General features: G+C 46.1%; 1 protein-coding gene across 5 annotated transcripts in view; it reads right to left on the reverse strand.

Annotated features, from left to right (window-relative positions):
- Nucleotides 1-1234: 1234 nt before the first annotated feature.
- FAM13A (family with sequence similarity 13 member A) overlaps nucleotides 1235-14427 on the reverse strand; it is a 156014-nt gene continuing 142821 nt past the window's right edge. For all 5 annotated transcript variants that reach the window (XM_028743572.2, XM_028743573.2, XM_028743571.2 and 2 more), the window contains 5 exons: nucleotides 12334-12429; nucleotides 8782-8865; nucleotides 5715-5911; nucleotides 5348-5449; nucleotides 1235-3775 (listed from right to left, as the gene is read on the reverse strand). In XM_028743572.2, the coding sequence (XP_028599405.2) occupies nucleotides 3649-3775; nucleotides 5348-5449; nucleotides 5715-5911; nucleotides 8782-8865; nucleotides 12334-12429 (606 nt within the window). In that variant the 3' untranslated portion in view covers nucleotides 1235-3648. The remainder of the gene's footprint in view (nucleotides 3776-5347; nucleotides 5450-5714; nucleotides 5912-8781; nucleotides 8866-12333; nucleotides 12430-14427) is intronic.

The raw sequence follows: 14427 nt of genomic DNA on the forward strand, positions 1-14427 counted from the left end.
CTAGTAGAGACTGGAGGTAGGATTTCTAGACTACAACAATTTTATACCAGTTTAGCTGTCCCTCCAAGAAACTTGGGAAGTAATTTGGAGAGGGCACCTGTGCATTCATATGGGGAAAACTTTGAAAGCTTAAGCCTCAGAAAGAAGGCAGGGAGATAATGCTCTCTGTGCAGGTCCTCCATTCAAACATGCGGTCACTAGGGTTCATTCATTTTGAGGCGGCACAGGTGTGTGGAGGACTGGAGTACACACCTGCCTGCCTGTTTGAATCTGCTCTCTTCAAGTGAAATAATACACAGCCAACTACAGAAGGAATTAAAATGGTAAGAGTGGGAAAAGGTTGCTTAAAAGTGATGCCAATGGAGATTAAAACAGCATCTAAATGAGCAAATAATCCCCTATTGTATGGCGAAGTCCTCACGAGAGCCAACCCTGAATTAAGATTCCCTCGGTACCCTTCTGCATTGATCGCAGTAACACAACCGGCAGTTTCACCCCCTCTTCCTTCCCTTCCACTGTATCCACAGACAAATCGAATGGCAAAAGCCATTTGCATGCTGCAAATTTCCCCCAGCAAAACCCCGCATACAGGATAAATTGCTAGGCTGGAAGTATCCGAAGGCTTGATGGACAGCTGCAAAGAAAGTGATCCAGGAATTCCTGTATTAGGAGTAGGAAAGCTCTGTCCGCTCATTGCTGAGATCCTGGTATTTCTTCTACCCCCACAGCCTCTAATGGCTAGTCCCAAGGAAAGATCAGGATCAGGCCTCCACCATTTCTACCTGCTCCTCTCACCACAGGCAGATTTGATTAAAAGGTCCTGCTGGTTCCTCCCTGGGAACCTCTTTGGAAAAGGTTTATTCTTCCATTGTCGGGGAGGATCCTGTTTCATATAAGCATCTGGTTCTCTTCTAAAGGCAAGGAAACGGCGGGAGGGCGTGTGAGAGCTTCAGGAATCTGTGGCAAGTTCTTGCTCTCAAACCACTAGCGGAGCTGACTCCAGGGCGCCTCCTCAAGGCAAGCTGGCTTCTATGCCAGGCCTGAATTTCCATCTTGTGCCAGCGAGTCGAGATGAGAAGAAACCACTAACCCACACAGTTTTTGCTCTCTTGAGTCCACGAGTGCTTTCATTTTGGTGACGGGGGAAAAGCAATTCGGGGCCATGAATAGATGCACATATATAACATACACAAACCTGGAAGCCTACCTAACAAAATGATTAGGAGAAGATGTGTTCATTGCTCCACATTTATTTCAATGTATAAAAAAGCTAAACGATTCGACTGTTCAAGTGTAAACCCATGAACAAAGTACAAGTTTTCCTTCTTTTTTTATATAAAAAAAATTATAGGCATTTATATTTGTTAAGTGATTCATTTAACGTGTCATTCTCATTTTGCTTTTAAAATAAACATCTCGACCTCTTTATATTAGCATTTTGTAATATATAAACATGCACCTTGCTTCACTCTCATTCATTTGTACTATGTCAGTCGGTCGTCCCCATCCCCCCCTAAAAGATCTTAACACAGACACATCACACTTATTTTTTTGTTTTTAAAAATCTAGCAAGCAGCAATTTCAGTAAGAAAAGTCATGTTCGAACAGCTGCTTAGGTCTCATGAAAGCAGTTCGCTCTTGGCTTAATGCAATTTTTGGCTGCTTTGGAGCCTCTGCCTAGCTGCACAAACCGTAGTAGTACAAACTGTTTGGGAGATGTCCCTCAATTTCAAAAACAGTTTTCCACATGGCATAAATGGGTGACTCTTTAAAAATGAGTCTAAACCCCTCCACTCTCATAAGGTTCACAGAGTTAAGTTGCTCAGTTTTCTCTGGAACCACATTTATGCTTGCATCAGTTTTGATTATGATAATCTTAGTAATTGCTATTCACTTCAGAGGGGCATTTATTTAATAGGGCTTTAGTATGCTTGTCACCAGGTTTTTAATTCAACAGAGCAGAGGAAGCATTTCTATGAACTCTGATCAGACATTGTTTGTTATATCAAGTGCTCATTTAAAAAAAAAGGGCTCCAGGGCTGGTGCTTAGAAAGGTTTCTTCTGATTCCTGTTAGCTGCTTGCTTCTCTAGACGAATCTTAAAGCTGAGTTTAGACATTATTTTTCCTTACTAAAAGAACAGCATAAAAAAAACACACACACACAAGTCAGGTAGACAAAAGATTTGTTCTTTCTTTAAAGTACTGTTTTGGTTATGCTTTCTTACGATTGGTTTTCGATTTTCTTAAAAAATATAAAACTCTTCTCTGTCTCTCTAAAGTGCATCATTGTACCTATGATTTTTAACACAAGCTATTTGAAAGTACAGCAACAAGACAGTCGCGTTCAACAAGGTGCGGCTACAAACATCAACAGAAAATGTTGCCGCCTCATTATCATTGGATCCCATTAAGATTTCGGGAGGGCGGGGGGAACAAACAGTTGTAAGGGCTCCTTGGCATAAGCCGACACTGTCCTTAAAAAGCAGCAGCAAGGAAAGGCTGCTCAGAGGTTTCCCACACTTTCTAACCCTGGGAAACCCTTCTGCATCCAATTTGTCTGCTGAGAAACCTCTGCACAACTGCAATGAACCAATGCAAAAACTTGGTGCATCTCACCATGACTCCACATGAACCAATAGTGCATTATAGAGTGACACCACCACCGCAGGAGAAAATGAATGATATGGGACACGATTCTTTCAGGGTAGCGTGCCTGTCTGCCTGCTACAGACCTTCATATTGAGGAATCTCTATTAAGGTCCCAAGGATTTTCAGGACACAGTTTCGAATCCACAGCCCAGATTCAAACACCTCCGCATGGGAGAGATTAGAGCTGCAATCTGTGCCTCAACTCTGAGGGCTCCCTCTAACTTGCTAAACCAGATTTTACCAAGTTTCCCATTTTTCTCAGCTCTTCTTCTTCTCTGCGTCTTTTCGAAGAGAAGCGCCAGTGTGAAATATTATTTTTGGGACGGGAGGGAAGCAGGAGAACAAGAAAATGTCTCTCTCCACTCACTAAAAAAAAGGCCAAGGGTGGCACACAGTGCTTTCCCACCAATTTGAAACATTCAACTGAGGGCGACCTTAACAAGAAAAGCCGCAGCCCCAACAATCTGAGGTTGCATTTGAGCGCGAGATCCCGAGCAGGAGGTGTCGCCTCTTCTTTCAAAGCCACAGAATCAACCCAGGATGCAAGCTCCTCCGCATTAGAACAGACCTGGGTGCTTTATTGGTCTGACAATTACAGACAATTATTTGGCGATTCATGATAACTCATACTAGTTCACCTCTCTCTCGTTGACACGCAGGAGAAGGCATAAAATCAGGCTCTCGTTAGTCTAAGCGTTTCACAAGTCGCAGGCTGATCAAAGCAGAAGGACCCTTCCTTGTGGGGTGGGTGGCGAGTCTTTTGAGTGGATCACCCACCTCAGCCCCCTCCTGCTGGCTTGGGTGAACCAGCCTGGAGGCAGGAGAGGCCCCCCAAGTCTGAAGAAAAGATGCGGGGGTCTCCTCCTTGTCAGACACAGCCCCAGGATTGCTCCTAAGAAGGCCCTCACAGAGCAAGGGCCTCACTGAGTTCTTCAAGCAATCCTTCCTTTGGCTCGGCCAACTTCTTAACTCTACCGGCAAGGTCAAGCGTGCCTTCGTTACATGATCTTGGAGCCAATGTCTCTCTTGCTGATGAGGACCTCCAGCAGCCTCAGCTTGGCCTTAACCTGCTTGTATTCGTTGTATTCTTCCGCCATAGGAGTGCGGTCCTCTTTCTGGACGTTCCTGCAAGAAAGCAGAAGGGAAGGCTTTTTCAGAAGACGTTTCTCCTTCAGACAATGGGCCCATCCAGGATCCTGCTCTCATGGTCGCTGAACAGGTGTCCACGGGGAGCCTGCGAGCAGGATGTGAGCACAACAGCACCCTGCAATTCCCAGCACCTGGAATTCAGAGGCATAACACCTCTGGCAGCGGAGGCAGAAAATAGCCATTGCGTTTAAGGAGCCGCTGATAGCCTTGGCCTACATGAATTTGCCTGGTTCTCTTTTAAAGCCATCCCAAGTTGGCTTGGTTTAACTATGTGCTGGTTTAACTATGTGCTGAATGAGGTACCGAAATCCTGACACAAATTGAGGTGCCACAAAAAGAAAAAAAAGGTGTGCCTTGCCAATCCAGATTGGTGGGGTGGAAATGCTTCAGACAAGCATCTATCCGCTAAACTCAAAAGTTAACATGTACGGAAAATGCCAGGGTGAGGTGATGAACGAAAGGAAAGCTAATACCAGGATGAGTAAAAGGTGGAGGGAAAGCTCTGCTTTGACCAACAGGCCAAAGTTGTAATCAGAGGGACTGATTTACTGGGGGAGAGGGGTTATAGGCTTGTGGCCCCACCTCCCTTTGTTTTAATCATGCATTTTGGTTTTTTATATTGTATTTTTATGTTGTGAACCACCCTGAGATCTACGGATGAAGGGTGGCATACATATTAAACCAACCAACCAACCAACCAACCAACCAACCAACCAACCAACCAACTTTCTACAGGAAGGAAAGAAAGTGGACAGGACATATTCCTTACATGAATGGTGCTGGTTCCCTGTAGGAAAACAGAGAAGCTTGGCTACTATTTTTAAAAAGAAAATTTCTAGACTTCACAGTGGGCTCTTGTGAACTACAATGCCTGTCGTGACATGAAAATGGAATGGCAGAGCTTGTTTTCATTCCAGGGCCGGAATAGAAACTTCACGTTGCCTCTGGAAACAATTCCCAGATTCACACACGTTCTTTCAGAAACAAAACTTGCACACTTACATCAAATCTGCACATACGTTTAGATAGTCTTGTGACATGTGTGAAGGATAAGAGTTTTCAAAGGGTGAACATGAGAAGGTGGGGTTGGCGGTCCCACCAATGATGTTCTCGGTTTCCGCTTATGCTCAGCAGTCTAGAAAGGAATGCTGCTGTCTCAACCCATATCAGGAAGTAAATTCTGAATGAGGCAGCTTGTGCCTCTTTGGCTTCCAAGGCAGTTTTGACAATAGAGATCCTTTGGGGGTACCACATGAATAAAATAAATACCACTATTATAAATTGGGGACAGAGAACCTGTGGCCCTGCAGATGATGCTGGAGTCAAACTCTCATCAGTCAAGGCTGGCATGGCCAATGGCCAGGGAAGATGGGAAGTTAAACCACCAACATCTAGAAGGTCATGGGTTGCCCACCTCTGTTGTAAAGATGCAAGCAAAGTGCCTTGCATTGTAAAGGATAAGTAAATGCTGAATATGATGGTGAATAAAACAAAGGTTCTGATGTGGCAAAGTGAAGGATTGGGGATAAGAAAGAGAAATAAAGTTACCTTCCGTTTTGCCGGAAGAAATTGTCCTCAAAATCTCTCAGTTTTTTCCTGATTCTCTTCTTCTCCTCCCTGACTTCCTGGAGCTGTTCTACAAGTTCTGGCCTATGTAATTTAAGAATAAAGAAAATCAAAACAAAAGCGGACACCCAAACGGAGACACAAAAATACTGCAGAAAGCTAAACAAAACAAAACAACCTTAAAGTGATAACCGCCACGCGACAGATGGTGATTATCACAGTTCAGCTCCCATTGCTAAGAAAGTATAACAATTATATATTATACATCCCTTTCCTAATGTTAGTTACCACCTTAGCCCAAACACACAGTACGCAGAACATGAAAATGACAGCCAGAAACCTGACATACATGGAGGCAGCATGAAGATTTGACAGCCCCATATCTTGGCTGCTTTTTGAAGAGATCCTATCATCCACCGGAGAAACAAAGCCGTCGCCATCATCTTCTAGATGGTCCAAGAAACTTCTCACGTTGAAGTCTGGCTTTATGGTGACTGTGAAATCTGGTTTCGTGTTGCTGTCTTCTTCAGAACCGTCGTCTTCCTCCTGCAGAGACATTTCGGAGCCAATGATTACCATTGCCTGCACTACCTTTACATGCCGCATTCCCAGAAGCAACGCGGTCACATTCCAAACACACAAAGAAGTGGTCTGTAGCACCAGATTGCGAGAAGATCCCTGCTGGATCAGGCCCAAGGCCCTTTGCAAGCGTTAATACGCAGCTGATGGATAATGGCTGCTGCATGGAGACCACTTCCAAGACTTCTGTATATTCTAAGGCAGGCAAAGCTTAAGTAATGGAAGCCTCAGCTTGTTAAAGAAGTCTCCACAAGCTCCTAGAATGATGTCAGGGCAAGTTAAATGCAGGAGAAGAAGGGAACCAAAAGGACGTTAACTTTCCCCCCTTGGTTTAGAGCAGGGTTGGGGAACTGGTGACCTTCCCAAGTATTGTTGGACTCCCATCATCCCTGGGATTGATGGGGGAGGTTTTCTAACAACAATTGGATAACACCTGGCATATAATGACTTAGAGCAGGCATAGGCAAACTCCGGCCCTCCAGATGTTTGGGACTACAATTCCCATCATCCCTGACCACTGGTCCTGTTAGCTAGGGATGGTGGGAATTGTAGTTCCAAACATCTGGAGGGCCGGAGTTTGTGCCTATGTCTGACTTAGAGGTTCTCCTAGCACAATTCACAAGCTTCCTTCAAGCTCTGCCCCTGGAGTGAGGTGTGAGTGGGGCCTCTCTCCCCACACATGGTCAAGGGATAATGGAGAATGGGAAGAACCTCAGGAGTTGCTGGGTTGTGTTGTGGTAGAGCTGGCCCGCCCTTCAAAATCCATTCCTATCCCTGCATTGCAGCAAGGAAACAGAACGCCTGGTTATTCTGCCTTGTTAAGTTGAACAGCTTAACTAAATTTTTTTTTTTGGGGGGGGGTGGTTTGCTGTGGAAGTTCACATTTCTAACTTTGGACAGGTTATCGCTTCATCTTGAGTGACTTGAACGCTTGAAGCCAGCGACGGAGGCTGCCACTGTGAGCCGGCTCCAAGGGCTGGTGGGAGAGCTCAGATTCTCCTCTAATTGCAGCGCTCCCAGAGCAAATGCTGCCAAGGGCTTTGCTCTCATCCAAGGAAAGTGCAAAGGGGGCTTTGCCAACTGGGATTTGGCAGAACCAAAAAAGCCGCCATCACTCCGAGCCATGGGTGTGTAGCCAGGATTTATGTTAGTGGAGCAGGCTTTATGTTGAAGGGGCAGAACCTCAGTAAGTTACCGTATTTTTCGCTCTATAAGATGCACCAGACCACAAGACGCACCTAGTTTTTGGAGGAGGAAAACAAGAAAAAAAATATTCTGAATCTCAGAAGCCAGAACACCAAAAGGGATCGCTGCGCAGTGAAAGCAGCAATCCCTCTTGCTGTTCTGGCTTCTGTGATAGCTGCGCAGCCTGCATTTGTTCCATAAGACGCACACACATTTCCCCTTACTTTTTAGGAGGTAAAAAGTGAGTCTTATAGAGCAAAAAATACGGTAATTCTTTTTATTGATTTACTTGGTTTTGGAGGGCGGGTAGCTGCCCATGCTTTGAGTCAATGGAACCTGGTATTAAACATTCATGTTCAATCTTCAAATATTTCATATCTGGGAACTGAAAAAGAAGGGGTAGGGGCTGTTGGTCCTGGAAGAGACGATGCAGACAAACGCCTTTAGTGCGTTCCTGAAGGATTCCTCCAGCCCACATTAAGCGCTTAGGATTTGTGCCAGTAAGATCAGGCTCTGCCTCTAAAGCAGTGTTTCCCAACCTTGTGCCTCCAGATGTTTTTGGCCTACAACTCCCATCATCCCTGACTAGCAAGACCAGTGGCAAGGGATGATGGGAATTGTAGGCCAAAAACAGCTGGAGGCACAAGGTTGGGAAACACTGCTCTAAAGAGTATACAAATGCTGGTTATTTGGACCACAGCTCCCATCAGTGCTGCTCTCCGTTACAAAGGTATGAAACCATTACTGAGAACATTTAGGAAAGCTTTTGATGTTTGATGCGTTACTGTATTTTAATATTTTGTTGGGAGCAGCCCAGAGTGGCAGATGTGCAGGGTATAAATAATAATTTATTATTATTATTATTATTATTACATCATGGGGGTGTCACATGAGGAGACGCAATTCCAGTAAGTATGAAGCATGGCAGAGAAGTCTTAAGTTTGCTCAAGCCCAACCTAGGGCAGATTTGGGCAAAATGTGGTGGCAGAATGGATTGTATCAGTCCAGACTACAGGATGTGTGTGTGGCAGGGGAGGCGATCACATTTCCAAAAATATTTTCCTAAGCAAAAAGGAAGCCACCCTCTCTGGAGTAGAAAGCTTGGAGAAGTGGAGACATTCAGGAGAGAGATCCCTCAACCTGCAGTCTCAAGTGGTACGGTCTATTCTTACCCCCTCAGAACTCCTTATTCTGCCGCGGCTGTAGATCTGGGCCAAGGTCCAGCATATGAGCCAAAGAAAGGTAAGAAGTAATAATTGCAGAAACAGCATCTTAGGAAGGAGAAGGCGCCAAGCGTGCAAGGAATAAATTGTGCATTTTGCAAATCAAAAGGGAGGCAAAAGAGGAGGAAGGAGGAGGCACTGAAGGGTCAGTTGTAACAGAGGCAGGCAGAACGTGGACAAAGGAAGCCAGACAAAAGCAGCTACTGATTTTGTTTCCTGGAGACATGACAGAAGAACCAACAATTATGGAGAGAGAGAGAGAGAGGAGGGGGGGGGGGGAGAAAGAAAGAAAGAAAGAAAGAAAGAGAGGGAGGGAGGGAGGGAGGGAGGGAGGGAGGGAGGGAAGAGGGGTGTCTATCACTTTCATTGTGGGAGAAGGGAAGTGATGCAGGCTGAGCAAATGAGTTAGCAGTGGGAGGTTTTTTTCACCTTTATCTCCTTGAAGAAGGAAGCAGTTTCACCCTCGATAATTGGCTGCAGCAAAGGGCTTCTCCGCTTGCTGGAGGGGGAACCCTGTGACAGGCGTTAACAAGCAGGTTACATAATGACCCCTTCCTCCATCATCTCTCCTAATTCCCATTCCTCATTCATTTCCAGATTAAAACCTTTCAAAGTCTCCCCAAGAATGCATTCAATTAAGAAGTGTCAGGGTCGAATCAAACAACAACCATTATTATTATTGTCATCATCCTTCCACGCAATATGGAAACACTGTCTAGTGGCTGCCTTACCCATTATGCTCTTAGATGCAGAAAGATGGCTGCAGTGTACTCCCAAGGCTAAGCAAATGAGCCTCAACAAAAAGGCTCTGGTGCAAGAGGCAGTTCTGATGCTGCCTTATTCAGACATGCTCAAATGGAACTGTATGGTTGTGAGCGAGATGGAGATCCAGGCTGCAGAGGCGTGGCTACTCAGATGCTTGTCATAGATCATATGAAATATGACATTGATTCCATGCATATGGAATCAAAACAACCCCTCAGAGAGCTTTCCCTTGCTTAAGTGCTTGCTGAAACTAATGGGACTGAAGACTGCATTTGTGCAATTCCTCTTGCTTTCAAGGGGACCTGCAGAAGAGAAATCTTTTGCCGGGTGGTGTCCTGGGCCCAGAAGAAGCATGTGCTTATCAGGGTAAATGTGACAACCCCCAATAACCCAAATGGCATCCTATCCATTCATCTGAATAGAAAACGTTTATTCGCCTGCCAAGGCGAAGGTTTGGGGCGTGGGGCAGCAGCAAACTAGTAAAAATAAACTCTCATTCATGAAAATAAAGAGGCAGAAAGTAAGAGGAAAGTATCTCTTGTCTGCACTGGCTGAATGGCCAGAAGGCCTGGCAAGCAGCACTCACAGTGCACTCAAGAGATGCAATAACCCCATGTGGAAACTGGCACATTTTCTCCCTTTTTCTTGCTCTGAAATCTTGTGTCTGGCTGGTCCTCACGGTCACAAAGGCAAACTTCAAATATGTTCCTCAACAATTAGGCCCTGCAGTCAGGAGAACGTGGCAGCTCCCCCTCCTACAACTACTGCCCACCCCCTGCTTGACAAAACATGGAACAAATAATCTCAAACTGTGCCAACTTCCTCTTTCAAAAAAATAAAATTGTAAAAAATCAAAGCTTGGGTCAGAGGCATGCTAACTTAAGGAAGTTTACAAAAAACAAGTTTCCCATTGCTGCCCCATTCCCATCCCACATGACCCGACTCTCTTAGAGAGGCTTTTTGGGAGGAACAGGCCAGTGGGAAGGAGGCGATGGGAAACTTCTCGTCTGTGAATTTCCTTAAGTTATCTTAGGATTCAAGTCAATGCTGCAACCCAGAAAACATGCTATTCCCCAGAATGTCCCTGGGGCATCGATTTTCTTCCCCTAATCATAGAATTTTGGGTACCATTTCTCTTTTTTTTAATGTGGAATTTTGTATCAGCTGAAAAGTCAATTTGCAATCTACCTTTTGTACTATGGTATTTTTTTTAAAGTGCCAAAGCGGTTGACTCTCTGGAAGTCTGTACAGATTGTAAGGTAAAGGTAAAGGTACCCCTGCCCGTACGGGCCGGTCTTGACAGACTCTAGGGTTGCGCGCCCATCTCACTCAAGAGGCCGGGGGCCAGCGCTGTCCGGAGACACTTCTGGGTCACGTGGCCAGCGTGACATTGCTGCTCTGGCGAGCCAGAGCCGCACACAGAAACGCCGTTTAGCTTCCCGCTAGTAAGCGGTCCCTATTTATCTACTTGCACCTGGGGGTGCTTTCGAACTGCTAGGTTGGCAGGCGCTGGGACCGAGCAACGGGAGCGCACCCCGCCGCGGGGATTCGAACTGCCGACCTTTCGATCGGCAAGCCCTAGGCGCTGAGGCTTTTACCCACAGCGCCACCCGCGTCCCCCAGATTGTAATGCAAAATTAAAATATGTGTCTTTGAACTGGGGGTGGGGGGAGAAAGAGATGCCCCAACCTCTATTCAAGTGGGATCTTTCTGTCTTCCTCTGCTAGCACAACTGTGTTTGTGGAGGAAACTGTAGCTGTCTGCTGTACTTTCTCCTCCACGGGTCAGAAGAAACAGGATGTCTAATTGCTCCCTCCCTTCAGCCAAAGGAGTCTCAAGGACGGCCAACTGGGCAGGGATGCTGGTTCCCTCAAAGAAAAACGTAAGCCAAGTCCCTGGCCCAGTCTCCCTTGTGAACTGCCAGAAGTCTTAAGTATACAGTGCTGATGGAAAATCGAGGTGGTGAATATGTGGGGTGAACTGCCTGCTTCTTTATGGACAAGGAATTCCATTGATATTGGGGCCTGAGATTTTTGACCCCAGGGGTCATGCTCATTCAGCATACCCAAATCTCAGGTGTCTGCATACTGAGAAGAGCTTGAACTGCTCCCTGTCTTACTAATCACTGGCATGGCGCAAGAAACCCACACCAGAGAGGGGTTTAGTGCAGATGGTAGCATCCCATGTGGTCCACAGGTGCAATGCTAGTAGAGTTAAGATCTCTTTCCATCTTGAGGACCTTCTCCCCAAGGCCTCTGAGACTGATTCAGAAGCAACAGCTATCCCCATGCAGAAGTACCCAAAGCCAGGGGGCCAAGCCTTTACTCCAAAGGCTGGCACAAGAGACTGTGCTGCCTGAATGGTCTCCTCCTCCCCCTTTACTTTCTTCTTGTTGTTTTGCTGCTGTTTTAGTGCCAGCAGTGCTAGCATGGCTTTCCACCTCCTTCCTCTGTCTAGGACGGCCCAAGGTCCTTCATCAGAGTGAAGCATTCTGGCTGTGGAACTGCTGCAACTCTTAACTGGTGCCCAAAATTGGGGATTGGCTGGGGGGGGGCGGGGAGTTTAAATCTACAGCAACTTCGAAAATTGCCCCCTAATTCTCAGCACTGTTTTTAGCCTCTTCAAAGCTGCGCCATCCGGAATGAGGTAAGGGCAGAGGGAGCCAGTGTGGTGTAGTGGTTAAGAGCAGTAGATTCGTAATCTGGGGAACCAGGTTCGTGTCTCCGCTCCTCCAAATGCAGCTGCTGCGTGACCTTGGGCCAGTCACACTTCTTTGAAGTCTCTTAGCCTCACTCACCTCACAGAGTGTTTGTTGTGGGGGAGGAAGGGAAAGGAGATTGTTAGCCGCTTTGAGACTCCTGAAGGGGAGTGAAAGGCGGGATATCAAATCCAAACTCTTTTTCTTCTTGCTGAATGGCCAGAAAAGGCACAGCAGGCCAGTGGAAGCAAGTGGCCAGGCGTGGAGGGGGACTCCCAAATCTGCCTCTCTGGGTCCATCACCTGAAGCATTTAACTCAGTTTACCTAACGCTAGGGCTGGCCATCTTTACTCTTCCTATGCACATGCTCATCTAGCTGTTTACCATACAGGGAAAAATGGCTGCAACTGAGGCATTATGTCCAATGCAGTGCACAAAGATAGGATTCTCCCTCTCTCGCTGCCAGCAATGAGACAAGGGCCACTTAAGCTATCCATGCAGAAAAGGTTTGTACTCACGATGATAGGGATGCTGTTGGCTCTCGAGAGGATCTGCTTGACTAAGCGGTATCTGTCATACAGGGGCTTCATCATCTGCCGCTCGTGTTTCGTTACCTGAAATGACGAAGGCACAGTTGGCTGCTTGAGAGGTGTGGTGATGGAGTTTGCAGGAAGCAACAGACTGTGACTATTGCGCCAACTATTTCACTGCCCTCTGCCAAACCTCCTGCGAGAAGGCAGGACTATCGCTTCCTCAGCAGGTGCTGAAACTAAAACGGAGGCCAACCCCTCTCTCCCATCCACCAAGAAGCCTGGTGAAAACCTGGGTTCTGTGTCATCAGTTCTCCAACCTTCAACCCGCTTGGCAGATTGCCCTGCCCAGATCTATAGTTCTGTTTCTGCAGTTCTAAATTAGGCTTCATTTTTATTGCAAACTTGGCAATATGCCTCTGAATACCAGTTGCTGGAGACACTGCACTCCTGTTCTGTTTGGGAGCTTCCTGTAAGCATCTGGTTGTCTGATCAGCAGGGCTTTTTCTTATTCTAAAACCAATAATGCCTAGCTCCTTTCAATGGTCTAAGTCAGGCATCCCCAACCTGCGGTCCTCCAGATGTCTTGGCCTACAACTCCCATGATCCCTAGCTAACAGGACCAGTGGTCAGGGATGATGGGAATTGTAGTCCAAAACATCTGGAGGGCCGAAGGTTGGGGATCCCTGGTCTAAGTCGAAGGTCTGTTCTTGCCTCCATGTTATCTAAAAAGCCTTTGCCTATTTTCTGCTTTTTTTATCAGCAGCTTTAGCTAAACAAGCAGCTTTGTCAATCACGAGGAAGACATAAATGTTGCAAAGAGAGAAGCATAATAAGCTGTGAGATGTCACGAAAATAGGGCTTCTGGAAGTAGTTTAGTGTATTTCTTTGCATTTATATTACTGCACCAGCTTTAACTTCTGCATGGATTTAGACCCCCCAGAGTCCGGCTTTTCAGAGGAGGCAGACAAGTTAAATTACTTATTGGAATTCTTCGCATTGCCCCTGTAACCCTCCTTTGAAATCTATAATGACAGTAATAACCCTGTTGTTAGGTGGGGCCATGAAACACTACTTCCAAGAAGGAAAAATAAAAACAAGGCAATTGCAATGCTTAAACAATGGCCTGAGTAGCACACATTTCAAGAATAACAATAACAACAAAACAGACAAGAAGAAAACGTTATCAGAACAGCAAATGGGGGGAAACAACACTCAGCTGTTGGCCATAAATAACCCGTATGATGGCTCTCTCCATGCCTCCAAAATGTTTTCATTACTTATTGAATCATCAACATAGTTTTGTAAGGATCAACACTGGAGGAAATGTATTTTGAGTTTTTATATTGTATTTTTTTATGTTGTGAACTGCCCTGAGATCTATGGATGAAGGGTGGTATAAAAGGTAAAGGTAAAGGGACCCCTGACCATTAGGTCCAGTCGTGACCGACTCTGGGGTTGCGGCGCTCATCTCGCTTTATTGGCCGAGGGAGCTGGCGTTTGTCCGCAGACAGCTTCCGGGTCATGTGGCCAGCATGACCAAGCTGCTTATGGCGAACCAGAGCAGCGCACGGAAACGCCGTTTACCTTCCCACTGGAGTGGTACCTATTTATCTACTTGCACTTTGATGTGCTTTCGAACTGCTAGGTTGGCAGGAGCAGGGACCGAGCAACGGGAGCTCACCCCGTCACGGGGATTTGAACCGCTGACCTTCTGATCGGCAAGTCCTAGGCTCTGTGGTTTAACCCACAGCGCCACCCGCGATGGTATACAAATTTAATAAACAACAAACAACAACACAAAGTTTTAAGAAATCAGAACTTTTTCCTAAGAGAAAATAACAACTCCAGAAAGAGGGTGGGGTGGGGACGGACTTTTTAGAAACTACATCGCTACCAGTCACGTTAAAAACTGTGAGGACATTTTGACTAAATATCTGTTTCCCTGAACAAAGGACCATAAGTAGTGACAAAATGTTGCTGTGAAGTATGCAGGGGAAAGCCTGCATACTACAGAGCCAAGTCATCGGTCGCTACACTTTTGCACAGGTTCGAGAAACTGGCAAACTTTCCTACAATTTC

The sequence above is a fragment of the Podarcis muralis genome, chromosome 9, assembly GCF_964188315.1.
Source record: "Podarcis muralis chromosome 9, rPodMur119.hap1.1, whole genome shotgun sequence".
Taxonomy (NCBI): Eukaryota; Metazoa; Chordata; class Lepidosauria; order Squamata; family Lacertidae; genus Podarcis; species Podarcis muralis.